General features: G+C 32.8%; 2 protein-coding genes across 2 annotated transcripts; both read right to left on the reverse strand.

Annotated features, from left to right (window-relative positions):
- Nucleotides 1–4,744: 4,744 nt before the first annotated feature.
- HELRODRAFT_166007 (hypothetical protein) lies at nt 4,745–7,190 on the reverse strand (the record flags this gene model as incomplete). The annotated part of the gene is made up of 3 exons (XM_009033050.1): nt 4,745–4,914; nt 5,575–5,918; nt 7,150–7,190. The coding sequence occupies 3 exons, from the start codon at nt 7,188–7,190 to the stop codon at nt 4,745–4,747; spliced, it is 555 nt and encodes a 184-aa protein (XP_009031298.1).
- A 1,273-nt stretch (nt 7,191–8,463) lies between these two features.
- HELRODRAFT_166008 (hypothetical protein) lies at nt 8,464–10,126 on the reverse strand (the record flags this gene model as incomplete). Its single annotated transcript, XM_009033051.1, has 4 exons — nt 8,464–9,164; nt 9,435–9,483; nt 9,582–9,704; nt 9,878–10,126. The coding sequence occupies 4 exons, from the start codon at nt 10,124–10,126 to the stop codon at nt 8,464–8,466; spliced, it is 1,122 nt and encodes a 373-aa protein (XP_009031299.1).
- Nucleotides 10,127–15,117: the final 4,991 nt, after the last annotated feature.

The following is a 15,117-nucleotide window of genomic DNA, read 5'->3' on the forward strand; positions in this document are numbered from 1 at the left end:
TTTCTTGCTTTTATTAACAAACCTTGGCATTGGAGATTAAACACATGGTCGAGGTTGGATGCAATTCTTGTCTCTTCCAGCAATTTGAGTGACTGTTTCACCGAACCTGACTCCGCCAGCATCCTATCAACTTTTTCGAAATTAGCTGATATTTCGCGCCACAGACAAACAGTTTCATCGACACTGCTTGACTTTAAATAATTTCTGATTTTGACTTTTGTCTTTTCCAACGTGTCTTTCAATGAGATGATATTGTGGTCACAATAATAATAATAACAATAAAACAATAACAATAATAATAATAATAATCTAATAATAATAATAAATAATGTAACAACTACAGCAAGCCGTGAGATGGCAGAAGGCGGCAATCATCCATGCGATTATACTTAGGTTAAAAATGACGACCTATCACGTGATCATTGCCTGGTGGTTGTACTCTGTGTATCAAAATGGGTATGCCGGTACCAGGGTATCATAAGGCTCGTATCGGTACAGGGCAGCAAGTGAACGTGTGGAGGTCTTAATTTATGTGTGTGGGAGTTGTGTACGTTTGTGAGTTTGTTAACATGTGCGTTGTTGGTTGTGTGTGTTATGTGTGTTTGTGTGTGTTTGTGTATGTGTGTGTGTGTGTGTGTGTGTGTTGAGGTGTGTATGTGAAGGTTTGTATGTTTGTGTGTTGTAGGTTATGTGCTTTAAATATAGCATAGACAGCTATATGAAAGTATGCTAGAATTTGTAAGTTCAAACCATGTGATGTGTTATTTGTGTGTGTGTTTGTGTGTGTGTGGAAATGTGAGTGTGTGGAGGTGTTATGTGTTAATGTACATAAAGTCACGTATATATTTTTCACATGATTTTCCTTCATCACGTACCCATTCCCTTCAATATGAAGAATGTAGACAAGCTCAGCATATTCTACAATTTTAATTATTCATTCCTCTTACAAGTTGTCTAGTTGTGAAATTATTCAAACACCAACATTAAACATAACAGAAAATAATTACTCATAACATACCGGTCAAAAATTCACACCATGCTTGCGTGACAAACGCCTGCGACGCTCGTGAGTTTGGCATATTATAATTTCAGTTATTTCTTCGTAGTATCGTTGCATTTTATGCATGTGGTAAGAAGAAGGCGCTAAACAAACATTTCCGACGAATGAACATTGAGCGTCATGATCTTAAAGAGAAAGTCCCAGTTACTTGTTGTCGACGTCAAATGATTCACAATTATGCATAACTAGGCCATTCATTAGCGCCGATGTCGTTTTATAACAGTTTACTGCCATTCGCATTGTACGCCTTGTGCTGTTCAAAATTTAATGTTAGTCGGTTATCAAAAAATAAACAGTTTCTAGAAAAACTTACATCAAATGATTAATATCTTCTTAAGACTTGTTTTGTAATTGGGAAATGATTTGCTAAAAGATCGATCTTCAGATGCCAGTTCATTAAGAAATGATTTCTGTTTGAATTGCTCAAAAAATAAAATGGCAAACATCAAGTAGCCTCAGAAGAAACACAACACTCCTTTTAAACAAGTATGGCATTCACATTGGCACGTTCGTTTTTGCCGTCACTTAAGCTGAAATGAAGAAGTAAATTCCATCAGCGAAAGACCAAGGAGCGTTCATGTTCATGCGTGCTCTCCAGTCATTCCCCTCCGTTTTGAAATTCGCGAATCAAATTAATTTGACTTTATTGTCATCAATAAATGGCAAATAATTTGTCGCTTAAGTATTCCAGTTATTTGTTCAGTTGGAAGTCAAAATTTGAGAAATATATTTGAATCTCTCAACTGAGATAAAATATGTGTTTAATTAATGGAATTTCTTAAAAAATAAAAATTATGAAATTTTTTTTCTACATCATTAAAATAGGTACAGCAAATAAGTAATTTAAATGCAATTAAAACATTTACTGTTTAAAATGCTTCATATTCAAGGACTGAACAATTCAATTCATAAGTACAAAAAAACTGAACTATTATCAATTCATTTGAATCATTTGCAAGCTCAAATTGAAAAATTTATATTTTTATATTTAAACCACGGAAAATGATATTTTAAAAGTGGGCATAAAATCGTAAAAAATAATTTCGTTTGCGTGTTCTTTTCATTTATATTCGTTGAATTGACATCCTGTAAGTAATGTAAGTACATTTTTTTATTTTATTTTTTAATCACCGTTCAACACGCTGACACGTGCGATTTCAACGCTTAATGACCAAACATCTATAATTCCCCAGAGAATTCTTTCCATATATCATCATTTCGTGCAACTGCGTTTGACGTAGAAGTCAACAACTCAGGCGTGGCTTTCAAATTTTTCCACATTTAGAAGTCATCGCTCGTCAGTGTCTACATGTTTGAACGGATCAATGTCATCAATGCCATGTCATCAATTCCACACGTGCGTACAAAACACACACAGACAACAGAGGAGTGTGCAAACAAAGAAAGAAAAAGAAAAAAAAGTTGAAGACAGGGACTCCTGAAAACTGATACATCGGCCAGCAAACACAATAAAACACCACGGCCAATTTCATGTTTACCCGAGATGCATTTGCTCGCCTTACAAAAAGACGTTTTTACGTATTCGCACATGTTACGTACATTTGTATGTGTTTGAAGATGTATGTGTTGTGTGTTTGAAAATATATCTTCTGTGTGTGTGTGTGTGTGTGTGTGCGTGTGTGTGTGTGTGTGTGTGTGTGTGTGTGTGTGTGTGTGTGTGTGTGTGTGTGTGTGAATAAATAAATATACACGTAAATGTAAAATTGTGTGTGTGTTTGGGAATATATATGGCTGCTATGTAATTGTGAATACGTCACATTCGTGTGTATGTTTACATATTTACATATTTATATTATTTATGACGTCAATAAGAAATTGTAACTAAAAAAAGAAAGCAATAAAAAAATAGGATAGATATTTGTTCTAAAATAGTATCAACTGTCAGTTGTACAAAAACTACAAGTTGCACACGCGGCACTTGTTGTCGTTGTGCACTTCTTCTCTGGTTTAAGCAACAAAATAATTTAAACTTCTAGAATAGTTAATTAAAAAGAACAAAATTAAAAAAATTTTTTTATTCAATTATGGAAATGAACGATGAGCCAGCCACGCCACGTGTCTATGATGAACCAACGTGAAGAGTCAGTTGAACACACCTGGCTCTGCACTGCAGACAGTCACCGTCTGGTTGGCTGGTTGGTGTGTGTGTGCATGTGCATTCTGCTTGTTCATCTTCACGTACATGTATCAACGCGTACAATCGTACATGCTGTATGAAAGTGTACGACATCTGCCGGCCTGCACTCGCTAGGAGTGATTCGCAATGTAAATGAGATACATGTAAATGTGTTTGTTATTTGTATGCGAATGTCTGTAATCTGTGTTTAGTTGTGTGGTTAATAATTCATCAGCCACACCCAAGCAAAACCACACGCGCACATATCATCAACATTGATGTAAATGTTACGTGTCAATTGCGCCTTTGTTGACATATTGAATCAATGTTTGATCTAATGAACGACGTAATTTGATGATACGATGGAAGAATGAATGCTTAGAAAGATGAATGGACAAAGAAATGGAGGAATTGAAAAAGAAATAAAAGGATAGAAGGATGGAAAGATTGATGGATGAATGATGATATTTTCAATTTTGGGTGGGATGTTGATACCAGATCCTGACAAAATAATGATGAGCATGTTGTCATAATTTAAGAAAAATAGCTTCTATATAAAAGACTCATACAGATGTATTATATGAGATGATTGTAACAACAACTTCCTTCAACCGATTACTTTAATTAATTAAAGCATCTTGCTAAATAATTAATTAGCTAATTAATTCTATTCAAGCCACCTGATCAAGTTTTAATCTTTCAAATTACAGTTCGCGAAACGCACAACACTCAGATAAACACTCACACTGTGTGTATATACATACATGTATATATACATTCTTCTTTCAACATTCATATGTATGTATGTATGTATGTATGTATGTGTGTGTGCCCCAAGGATCGATACTGGGGCCGTTGTTGTTTATTTTATTTGTCAACGACATTTTTGAGGTGTCCCATCATTGCATTTCAATTCTTTTTGCGGATGACACCAATGTATTTTTTACTGATAAGGATCCAGTAGTTTTATTTAATTCAATGAACGAAGAACTTAAAAAATATAATAAATACTTCAAATTAAATAATATGGTATTGAACTTACATAAATGATGTTATATAATCTTTGGTCCTAAAATTAGGACTAACAATAAACTTTTTGACAACTATTCCATAAAAATTGGCGACACCACATTACCACGCGTTTATTCAACTAAATTCTTAGGAATCACAATTCAAAGTGATTTGAATTGGAATCATCACATATTATTTATATTAAATAAATTATATTAAGTTATAGGCATTGTTTATAAGGCCCGTGACAAGTTGGATTGTGGTACTAAACTTATGCTGTATTATTCTTTTTTTTACCCATACCTTATTTACGGCAACATATTTTGGGGCTCAACATTTAAGTTTTGGATTAATAAGGTATTTATTGCACAGAAGTATTTCGTGCGCATATGTTTTGGCCTAAGTAAATATGATCACACCAGTTATGTATTTGCTAAAAATAAAATTCTTACAATAGAAGAAATTAATAAATATATAACTTTAATTTTTTTGTTCAAAGTAATCAACTATGACAATTATCAGTTTCTCTACTCTTTTCAGTTTACAAGTTCTGCGACTAGGCAACACGGCTTATTAAAAATACCAAAAAGTAGAACGGTCACAAATGATCGTCTTTGTATGGTTAGAGGTGCCAAATTGTGGAATGAACTAGCTATTAACGCGTATAAATCGATGTCAATTGTCAACTTTAAACACGTTGTGAAATCTAAAATATTAAATTGTTATCTTTATTTTTGATGCGATAATAGGTAACTCTAATTTTATTCGATTTTCGTTTTAAATTAAAACTGTTCTGAATTATATTATCAATTTATTGTTATTTTGTTTTTGAACATTTCTGTCCGTTTTATGTTACTAAAATGATATAAATTAATTGCACCATTTAGTTAAGGTAGTCTACACAAGTTTTTCTTTTTTGATTACCTGTTTTGACAAAATAAATTGAAAAAAAAAAATGTGCGAGCCCTTGGTTAAAAACAATAGCCATAAAAACTATCATTTCGCCCCTGCTCAACAGACAATATTAGTGTACAGGGTCTCGCACAGAAGGGCACCTAGCAATGTTCTCTAAAATACAAAATGAATTAAACTTTTGCAACAACAACGATATATTTTGCTTTATATAAATTTTACTTTATATTAAACTTTATATAAACGTATGTATGTATGTATGTATGTATGTATGAACCCATAATTGATTAGAACTATAGGGAAGTAATAATCATATCCGGTTTCAGCTTTAATCTATGTTAAACGCTTCGCACAGACAGGTATTTTAACGCTCCATCCAAAATACAGAAAGAATTATATTTTTGAAGTAAAATAGAAAAGGATTGCTTTGCATAACTCTTATCTAAAGGGTCACCCGATACTTCTACAATCCTGCTACAGAGTTCATTCAGAAAACTCTGAGTCTGAGCATCGATTGGACCAAAGGTCTCAATGCAGACTGGCTGAAAAATTTTGCTTTCTGCAAGAGCCGCATATTTTGAATTTTTAAAGTCTGCGGCTCTTAAGGCAGCGGCACCCGCCTCCTGTGAGGTAAGATTAATGTACTTTTCAGCCATGGTGTGAGGGAACGTAACATCCCAAGCAAGGGAACGTCCCTGCGCCCATGGTGAAATAGTATATCCATCGGGCCTGAGGCTACCTTCCTCCATAAGACCCGTGGGTTCCTTAATTGTGGGTATGTTTGCCCTCTGAAAGCACCTGACCAAAAAGTCGTTCATGGCCGAATGTCGAGCCTGTCTACCAGGGCCCAATTCTAATTGATTCATTAGACGTTGAATCTCAATTCACAAATGTGCCTGCCTAAGAAACAATAGACATAATTTTAGAAAGAACTTACAACTCCGAGGTAACAAGTATAAAATTTCATAGTAAACATCAACAAAACTTCATGAAATTTGTACGATGGAAGCAACATTTTTTACCCCAGACAATAAGCTATGCAAATTTTCGGATTTGCAATGGGTTCTCCACTAGGCGTTTTGTTTGCAAACTTCTACATGGGCCATGTAGAAGAAAATCTATTCACCAAAACCTAAAATTCAAACCACTGCATATGGTCGTTATGTAGATGATATCTTCGTCATTTACAACAATGAGGAAACCATTGACCAACTTCTGGTAAAGTTCAATAAATCTAACAAATGAAACAAGATGGTAGAAACCGGTCCACTGGAACCAATAATAAAACAATACATTATAAAAACTATGTTTGCGTCATATAAAACGGATGAAAGAATATTAAGAAACATAGTCATGAAGAACATCAAGGCAATCAATTGTAATGACAAATCACAACCTAGAATTTACCATGCCAACAATAGAACTTCTTCTTTCCTTGTTCTTAAAATAAAATGTTAAAAGAAACAACGGTCAATAATGAAAAGAAGTCACTCTTTAAACATCCCATTGGTGAGTGCGGACACCGAATTTCAGAATATATCACTACAATGACACGAAGATTAACTATTCATACACAAAGAGATCCAATAAAAAATCGTTCAATTGATAATCACGAAACATCAATTACTAGAGAGATACTTAACAATAACACAAGGATACTGTATCGCAATAGGATAACTTTTCAACTTGAAATTACAGAAGCACTTTACATAAACCAAAAAAACCCTACAATAAATATACAACAGAAAGCAGTAACTTTACTACCGACAAAGGAACTATTAATAAAGAGAAATAATGGATCAACGCAGTGAAATATAAAATCAAAAAAAGCATATTAAATAATGCTTTCGAACAGGATGAAAAAATCATGTAAAGAATCATAAAAAAATAACGTTCAAGAAACATACGAAACCTATGTAATGGGTCCTGTTGTCTGGAACGGTTTGCCTAGGGCTTTTAGTGAGTCTGTGTTGTCTGTTATTTATGGCTTATGGGTCAGATGGGTAACTGTTTTTGGATGGGTCAGAACCTTTGACCCACTGACTCATCAAAAAACGATTTTTTTTTCATGTTTTAAGTAAATTAGACAATTTCTCAAGTCATGAAACTGTTGTAAATTAATAGTTAATTTTTTTTAGTGAATGTGAATTTTGAATTGACTGTCATCAATGTCTTTATAATTTGTTGTTGTAATCATTGGGATTTTTTTGGCTGTGTGCAGCTTACGGTTGCTAATAAAAATGATGTGAAAACTAACATGATCAGTCATTTGTATTTTTATACTTTACAAGTATGAAATGGGTTATGAGTCAAACATTGGTGGGTCACTTGGCTCATAGGTCAAAACTGTTGACCCAAGGTCAACTCTGCTCGTGTTAATGTTTTTCCATTCATTGCACTGCCTTATTAAAGAACCACACAATGATTTCGGTAAATCTTTAGCGCCTCTGAGATCTTTTAAAAGGTGCGTACAAACACATCCTTAATATATATATATTTGTATTTTGTATTTGTATTTGATGACTTGTATAACGCCCCTCCAGAATAACATCAGAAGCGCTAGCATCGCTGTAGATTGTTAAATAGATGATTTTTTAAACGTTTTTTAAACATCCATCGATCCATGCCGCTGAATCGTTTCAGATCCGTTGGCAGAGCATTCCAAATTTGAGCTGACGACACCGAAAATCTTCTTTTTCCAAAGCGTGATGATTTGTGCTTTGGGATCACGAGATCTCCATTATCAGAAGATTTTAATCTATTTATGTTTGTAACCTCGGATACTGGTTGGAGCTGCTCTCTCAAATAACATGGAGCCTCGCCGGCCAGTGAATCTCTGACTAGGAGAGCGAATTTAAACAAAACTCTTTCCGGCATACGAAGCCAGTGCAACTCATCTCTGATGTAAGCTGATATCTACTCGAACTTCGTGAATCCTGCAATCAGTCTTGCAGCAGTATTAAGCATTGATTGCATGTCATTCTGAAGGAAAACTTTTATACCGTACATTATTGCATTACAGTAATTAATTCTGCTGCAAATTAAACTACAAACAAGTGCCTTTGTTGACTCAACAGTCAAATATTGTCTGATTGACCTGATTTTATGATTTTACATTTATATATATATTATTGTCTCTTTAATTGAAAAATATGTCCACATGTTATCAGCAAATTAAACAATTTTATATTTTCAATATTTTCAATCCGAAAAAATCAAAAGTTGTTATTTTGGTTGTTATGATTACATGCATAAAATATTTTTTTTATTATAACAAAAACTACAAGGTGCGTAATTGGCTTTTTAGGCAATGTTCTTGAGGAAGTAAGTAAATGCAGGCAACTCAATAAATTTTGAAAATCATAAGCACGTTGAGAGCCGCTGAGCAGATGACAAACAAGGAAGAAAAACCGATTGCAGAACCACTTGGTTCACTGCTCCCATCCTTTTCTATACGTTTCCCCTCATTTTTCTGGGCAGTCAAAACTGAAATATTGTCAGCGTTACTTGGTTCACTGCTCCCGTCCTTTTCTAAATTTTTTTCTTCATTCTTCTGGGCAGTCAAAACTGGAATAATGTCAGCGTTATTTGGTTCACTGCTCCCACTCTTTTCTAAATTTTTTTCTTCATTCTGCGAGGAAGTCAAAACTGGATTATTGTCAGCGTTACTTGGTTCACTGCCCCTATTTTTTTCTAAATTTTTCCCCTCATACTGCGAGGCATTCAAATCTGGATTATTGTCAGGAACTGGCCTATCACCATCGCCAGAAAATGGTTTTTTTGTTGTGTCATCCTGCTCACTAGTATTTGGCTTGGGGGTATCTTGTTTTGGGAAAATATTTGGATTAATACCAAACTCGTAGGCGCCTAACAAATGCTTGCATAATAAATTCTTATTTACAAAATTCGAAAGGGAGAAGGACTTTTCATCGTCCCCTACAGTTTCATAACTTTCTATTAAGAAATCTATTTGTATTCCGTCAATACCTTGTTTGAAAAGATAGACTTGATATGATGCATTTTTTTCTTCTGGTTTCATGAACGCTGCAATGAATAAAAATTTTATTTATAATAATTGTTCCCACTTTATATGATATTTAATAATTGGGCTGTATTTTATATAAACTTGTAGGTCAGTTTTAACATAACACATATAAGATATAATGCGTAAAAAATTGAAAAAAAAAATCCAAATATGTTTAGAAAAATTTCAGGAAATTAAAAAAACGGTTACAGCTTAAAAAAGTTGATATAATAAATTGATCGTGTAAAATAATGTACATAAAACTAAAATACTTAAAAGATTTAACTTACGAGTCATATCATAAATCCCAGGGTTGACTCCCTTTTTCAAATCCAAACCCTATAATTTATAGAGATGCATGTAAAATATCATGAAAGAAAGTAAATTAATATGAAACGAGTAAAAAAACTAAATTAAATTATACATCAAAGTCTTACTGATATATCGGTCTTTAACCACACCAGCGAAACATATCTATCTAATCTCTTCCTTTCGTCAGCCTCAGGTTCATTATGCTCTTCAGGACCGACCATCATAAGGACATGTTTGTCACCGGGAGTCTGAATTTTTATTTAAAATTATTCGCTTCACTGTAGATGTAGATTTCATAATTAAATTACAGTTAGTTTAGAAATATCCCAAAAATGTTAGCGCTTTTTGTATTTGCAAATTTAATTTTTCAAATGATCCAAAAAATATATAAATTACAAAATTTAATTAATTTGCATCTTACAAGATCGTTTGCGCCGCTGCTGACGGACACTTCATTTAATTTCTCCAGCTGTTCATCAGTTATCGCTACTCCACATTTTCCCGTAAAGCCTGTCCCAGTAAGAACCAATGCTTTCAATGTACCATCATTAATAGCCTGGCATAACTGGCCGTCGGGAGGAATCTTATCGCAACTTTTCACCAAATCGACGACTGCAACACTGGCGATGGTTAAAAAGAGCATTGGAGTGAATGGCGAAAAAGGCAACATCTTTATTCTTCCGTGAAAAAAACTCAATCAACTAACAAACGAATTCCAAATCGAACGTTTTTAATGTGTTTTATGATGATATTGGATAGATTACATTGAAATAAATAATACGTCTGCTTAGATTTAACATTTGAAAATGAATTTGCATATCATGCAAATAAGATAGCGTTTTGTCGATAGTTAAACGTGATGATCTAACGATCGAATCACTGACATAATATAATGCAATACTATACAACAAAATACAATCCAAAGCCACTTAATGCTAAAAAATACAAAACTGTCATATATGTTTATCTCTGTGGGCCAATATTTATATGTGTCTTTGAACATTAATATCTTTGGACGCTTATATACATTAACGTTGTTTTGTACGAGTTAACTTACGTACCGCTCTTGGTTTAATGTCGTTGCTTGATTGGCAGAACTTTACATTAGTGCCTCAATGCAAACGAAATTGGAGATAATAAGTGGAAGTGAGAGTAGGTTAAAGCGTAAATATGTCTAAAAGTGAATTGATATTAAGACTATTAATTATTAGAGTTATAAAATTATTTATGATTTAAAGTGAAATACTGAAAATAATTTGTAAATATAGTAAAATAAAATATCTTTTTAACAGTCGTCAATTATTTAATAACTTTGTAGCGTTAAAATCGTAATTTTTGTATGCTTTTATAGAGAAAGTTTTTACTTACATTGTAGGCATTAAAGTGAACTCACATGCTTGCATGGTTATGTGCAGTTGACATTAAAATAAACTTCCATGCATTTATTTGCACGAATTTTAACATATGAAACTTAACATGTAGGCATTAAAATAAACTTCCATGCCTTTATTTGCACGTATTTTAACATGTATATTAGTACTGTTAATTATTATTAGATTTATAAAAATATTGATGATTTGAAATGAAATACTGAAAATAAGTTTTAAAAATATAAAATTAAAACATATTTTTAATGCAGTTATTTTAAAGCGTTTTAGTATGTAAATTAACTAGTAGGTATTGAAATAAAGTTCCGTGCATTTTTTGCAAGCATTTAAAAACACAATTCACCGCGTAGGCATTAATGTATACTTCCATGCATCGTGACGCGTGGGCACTAAAATTAAATGACAATATTTGAATAAAAACGTTTAGGTAGAAAGTTCTTATTTTATTATATGCTTCCACGATGTTTAAAATTATATTTTTTCGAGCCATGCTTAGCAAGTAGACTTAGTTCAGAAGAGTTTTACAATTTTATCATATATTCTATTTTAAATAAGCCAATCAATTTTGAAAAGTTATGTCCTAACATTACATTTTTGAAATAAAAAATTCTAATTTATTTTATATATTTATCTAAAACAATAATTAATAAAAAAAAAGTTAAACATAAAGAACAATTTGTTTATTTAGCGTTATTAATATAAATTCACTCTAATTCATTTATTTAGCGTTATTAACATAAATTTACTTTAACATTTAACGTAGTTTACGTAGTATTCAATGCCCTCCATTTACATCACTGTCTCGATTTTTTGTTTGCATTGAGGCACTAATGCAAAGTTTTGCCCAAGAATTAATTACGACGCAAGTTAATTACAAGAATTAACAAAAAATACGCTGCAAAAATAAAAGAAAATGATGACAGGGTTTCAACAACATCCGGCACTGAAGTTCGTTGGCAGTAACGTGGCAGAAGGATGAAAGATATGGCTAAATCTAAAAAAAATTTGACCTATTTATCCTTGCTTCTCGTTCGGACCAACTGCCAGAAAAAGTTCAAGCATCGATGTTACTGAGTGCAATTGGTGACGAAGGAATTGCATCTTTAATTCATTTTTCAATTTGATTCTAGTAAGATTAGAGTCAATGGCAAAATAAAATATCTAAAATTTTATATCATTTGTACAGCAATGCACCAACGTTGATAGGACTGCCAACATGCAGCAAATTAAAAATTTTGTGCCGAATTGATGGTGTAAACTGTCCTGCTAAAAAAAGAACCTGTGCACAGATACTTGAGAAATTTGCCAATGTATTTAAAGGTCTTCGTTATTTACAAAAAGAGTACTACATCACAGTTGATCCATCAATACAACCAGTGATTCATCCACCAAGACGAGTACCACTGGCATTACAGCCAAAACTAAAGCAAAAATTAGGCAATCTGGTAAAAAGTGGAATAATAGAAAAAAACGAGCCAACAGATTGAATAAACAGTTTATTGTCGAAAAAAATAGATCATTAAGATTATGCCTTGATTCTAGAAATCTAAATAAAGCGAAGGTTTCCAGGGTCAAATACTTGGGTCATAGAATATCAGAGAAAGGTATAGCTTCAGATGAAGGCAAAGTCAAAGCTATCCTTGCCAACACCATGATAAATAGTCTCACACATTTCTAAGTTTATTCCACAATTCTCTACAGTTGCGGAACCATTGCAACAATTGCTGAAACAAAATGTTGACTGGATATGGAACAACCAACATAGTAAAGCCTAGACAACAACAACTAAAGAAGTTTTATGATCGCAAGTAAAAACCTTTTCCAGGTTTAGAGGGAGATGCGGTCTACCTATGAATCACAATGGAACAAAGAAGCGTGATATTGTTCGCTTTAAACATCAAGCTCCAAGATCATATATTATTGACACAGAAGATGATTCATCATATAGATGGAACCGCAGAGATCTCATACACCCCAGAGAAGATCCACCTGTGTGTACACCATCAGTAGACGACAACACAGATTGTTTTGTACAACTTAACTTACCACTCTTGATTTAATGTCGTTGCTTAATTATTAATAAAAGTTTTAAATAATGAATATTTACAAAACATTACAAAAACCACACAATACCATACAACACAATACATTACTAAACAAACATAAAAAAACATCACGTTATTGATTTGAGTTTGAATTGGAAAATTGTTGTTTAGGAAAGTCACAGAATTTTCAGCGTGTCTTAATTTTCTATTTAATTTTTCAATCTTTTTTACGATGAGTTTCAAATGGCTATTAAATTTATTTAACTCATGCACAAAATTATTTTGCATGTTTGATACATAAAAGCTTTTTTCGGAAATTCCATTATCAATGTTAATTTTCGTGTTGTTTATGTCCTTATATAAGTTACTGTTACTTTGTTCCTACATTAATAGAGTTTTTACAAGTTCTTTGTATCTCTTTGTGTGTCTTCTCAGGAAAGTCGATTACTAATTTTATGGGATGGTTGGATGCCAGTGGCCCTTACTTTAATATTTATAATGGTATGTCTTTGTTCAATCAAAGGATATTTTGCAATTCGTAGTTCTTGCTTGTTATTATTATAATGAAGAACTTCAATATTGTTGTTAAGAATGTCTCTAGTTAGTTTTGTTTTGTGTTTGTCTTTCAGGTGGTTCTTGATAGCTCCAGATTGAAAGTGCATAGTAAGTCTTCACCGACACCAAACTATTCAGGAGGCCTACTATGCACGTTCAATCTGGTGCTCCTTTTTTGTTCTATCATGCTTAAATGTTCTATCATGTTTAAAATAAATGTGTGTGTGTGTGCGTGCGTGCGTATGTACAAATGAGTGCGTGTATGAGTGTACGTGCATAGCATGCGTGCAGGTTAATGGCTCAGAGGTGGACATGGGTCCATTTTTACTGACCCAACCCAACCCATCACTTAACTCAACCCTTCCCAACCCAACCCGCCTGAAAATGCAACTTTTCAACCCAACCCGACCCGACCCAACCCACGACCCATCTGCACGAGTCGCAATTTTACCAAACAGGCAAATTTTTACAAATGATATTTAAAAAGCAGAACTCAAAAATACAAGATCATATGTGTAATAAAACACACTGGTGAAGTAATTACACTGCAAGTGTAATAAAATAACATGAAAATTAATTAAAACTTAAATGTTACTAATATTTTCCCACAACAACGTCAGAAACATCAAACTTTCCATATTTGGCACCCAACTCAACACAGCTCTGCATCAAATTGAGAAGCCCTTTATTTTCAACAGATTTGAATGAGTGGTAACCATCAACACAGAAAAAGATCTGTCTATGCTTCAACATCATTAATTCTTGAGGAGACAGTTGAATTTTTCGTTTCAAGCATTGCTGGATTTTCAACTGTGACTTTGGCAAGACTACAGCACAATGTTTAATATGTTCTTGCTGATTTTTAGTGCCAAAGTTTTTACCTGATGAACCTGATATACCTTATTGCACTTAATACAAGCACAATAGTAATTCACGGGAATTTTGCTTTCATCATTTTCCTTTTTTTGAAAAACCATGTGAAATTTCTGCCAGATTTCTGATTTTAAATTTGTGGGTGCTTTTAATATATACCACCCTGTTTTTTCTGGAAAGAATAAATATTTAAATACTTAAGTATGTTCAATCAATCAATTAAATTTATCTAATGAATGGGATTTCTAAACTTCAACAGCGCCCAACTAAAATTTGAAAAATAAACCATTTCTAGGTAGAAAAAAGAAAGAAAATGAAACATGAATATCAGGTAAATAAGTAAAATGAGCAATTGAGAAAAAATTCTGATGTCTGTAAAGTGTAACTGTAAAGACTGAAGAGATTTGAAATTATGAAAAATAACAATTAAATCTTTAAAAAAGGAATTAAAACATAAAAAATGTAAAAATGTTAATGTGAAATTTATTAGATTTTTTACTTTCGCAAACTTAGCAAATTTAAATCACACAAACCTCTCAAATGACGCCGAATTTCTTCTGATTCTGCCATACTTGTAAATAAAACTAATTTTCTCGATCGGAAAGAAGTTAACTTTTGCTCAACTCAATAATCACAAAAAGAAAGTGGAAACGATAGACCAAAGATACAATGATATTACAGCGATATAAAATACACCGATTATTAACTAGTTAAAATGTTCGTTTAAGAATAAAAAAAATACAGAAATAAATTATTTATAATAAAATTTGAAAATTTCAACCCAACCCAACCCACACAAT

This window comes from Helobdella robusta (genome assembly GCF_000326865.2).
Source record: "Helobdella robusta unplaced genomic scaffold HELROscaffold_9, whole genome shotgun sequence".
Classification (NCBI taxonomy): domain Eukaryota; kingdom Metazoa; phylum Annelida; class Clitellata; order Rhynchobdellida; family Glossiphoniidae; genus Helobdella; species Helobdella robusta.